Genomic DNA, 2,112 nt, shown 5'->3' on the forward strand with positions numbered 1-2,112 from the left:
TCTCGAAATGCCTGACCTCAAGAGATCTGCCCACCCAGGCCTCCCAAACTGCTGGTATTTCAGGCCTGAGCCACCGCACCCGGCCTATTGCTGATATTTCTATCCATATGAAGGCCTCTTCATCAGAACAGCCCTGGCTGCTTCTCCAGTCGTACCCTGGAGTGAGTTACCTGATTGCTGAGTTTTGGCCTTCAGCTTCTCTTTTAGGACACATCCTGTTCTATTCTGTTTGAGATTCTGGAGACTATGATTTTTTTCTTTGGAGTTTCACTGACACCTCAAAAAGTAATCTGTACATAGTGGGTCTTTACTAAATAGTTGATTGTTGAATTGGTTTCCAGAAAAAATAGATAATATGAAATTGCATCTTTAGAGAATATTGAGTTTTGGGCTTGATGAATCAGAACAGAGTGGTTTGAAAGCAGGTGAATGGCTGGGAAACTCTGAATCCAACTCATATAAGATTTTAATAGAGGCAGTTATGTCTAGCCCATTAGATTGAGATTCCCTGAGGTTAAGGGTTACCACTGTCTTACTTACCTAGCACTGTGCCAGGTCCAGAGTCAGTAATTAAGATGCTTTTATTCATTCATTTTACAGATATTACCTCCTCTCAGAGTACAGCTAAAGAAAAGGAAAGTCCAGCTAAAGAAATTTGGGATGAAAAAGAGTGTAGAAAAACAAATGAGAAACGTATTTTAATTACCTCACATTGTATCTCCCACACTTTCCAGCATAGTGTATTTCAGTAAAAATTTACAGTGCACATAGTAGATGGCCAATAAAAGTACACTGTCTTTCTTTCTTCTTCCTTAAAGCTCAGAGAATAGCATGCTCACCAATCTAAAGTAAAACATTTTTACAGAACTGTAATGGGGCTCACTCAAGGTGTTTTTCCTCTGACTTCTGAGCTCCTGGAAGGAGGGAATCAGACTAGTACCTTTGAGTTCCTCCTCTGGGGACTCTCAGACCAGGCACAGCAGCAACACATCCTCTTCCTGTTGTTTCTGTGGATGTACGCGGTCACTGTGGCTGGGAACCTCCTCATTGTCCTGGCCATTGGCACTGACACACACCTCCACACCCCCATGTACTTCTTCCTTGCCAGCTTGTCGTGCACAGACATCTTTTTCACCTCCACCACCGTGCCCAAGGCCCTGGTGAACATCCAGACCCAGAGCAGGTCCATTTCCTATGCAGGGTGCTTGGCACAGCTCTACTTCTTCTTGACTTTTGGGGACATGGACATCTTTCTCCTGGCTGTAATGGCCTATGACCGCTATGTGGCCATTTGCCACCCACTCCACTATATGATGATCATGAGTCTCCACCGCTGTGCCGTCCTGGTGGCCGCCTGCTGGACCCTCACGAGTCTTGTCGCTATGACTCACACCTTCCTCATATCCCAGCTTTCCTTCTGCTCTAAGATCATTCCTGACTTCTTCTGTGATTTGGGACCGCTGATGAAGGTGTCTTGCTTTGACACCCAGGTCAATGAGCTTGTGCTCCTTTTCCTAGGGGGAACAGTCATTTTAATCCCTTTTATGCTCATCCTGGTCTCTTATATCCGCATTGTTTCAGCCGTCCTCAGGGCGCCCTCTGTCCAGGGAAGGCGCAAGGCCTTCTCTACCTGCGGCTCTCACCTCGTTGTTGTTGCTCTGTTCTTCGGGACGGTGATCAGGGCGTATCTGTGCCCTTCATCCTCTTCCTCCAGCTCAGTAGAGGAGGATACAGCGGCTGCTGTCATGTACACAGTGGTGACTCCCCTGCTAAACCCCTTTATTTATAGCCTGCGGAACAAGGACATGAAGGCTGCAGTGGTTAGACTTCTCAAGGGCAGAGTCTCCTTCTCACAGGGCCAGGGCCAGTGACTTCTGCTGAGAAACTGAAGGTGTTCTCCTTCCCCTCCAGTGAGGGGCTTGACAGAAATTTCTACCTCAAAGTGTCTCATTTCTGAATTCCACATATCCCTTATCAGCACTCCCCTCCCCGAGTGCCCACTGCAAGTTTGGTATTATAAAGGGAAATCAATGTTTTGCTTTGTGCTTAATCTGTTAAGAGCTCCTTATTTGCTCATTTAACTTATTAATAATTTTTCATAAGGAGGCATGA

The 2,112-nt window shown here is 46.1% G+C and overlaps 1 protein-coding gene across 1 annotated transcript; it reads left to right on the top strand.

The window, feature by feature from the left end:
* The first annotated feature begins 698 nt into the window (after positions 1-698).
* Positions 699-1,871, top strand: LOC119620254 (olfactory receptor 1P1). The gene has a single exon (XM_037987478.2). The coding sequence runs from the start codon at positions 873-875 to the stop codon at positions 1,869-1,871; it is 999 nt and encodes a 332-aa protein (XP_037843406.2). The 5' UTR covers positions 699-872.
* The last annotated feature ends 241 nt before the right edge of the window (positions 1,872-2,112 follow it).

Source organism: Chlorocebus sabaeus, chromosome 16, assembly GCF_047675955.1.
Source record: "Chlorocebus sabaeus isolate Y175 chromosome 16, mChlSab1.0.hap1, whole genome shotgun sequence".
Classification (NCBI taxonomy): Eukaryota; Metazoa; Chordata; class Mammalia; order Primates; family Cercopithecidae; genus Chlorocebus; species Chlorocebus sabaeus.

Coding starts and splice junctions, on each gene's coding strand:
- LOC119620254 (XM_037987478.2), top strand. CDS start 873: ATGGGGCTCACTCAAGGTGTTTTTCCTCTGACTTCTGAGCTCCTGGAA.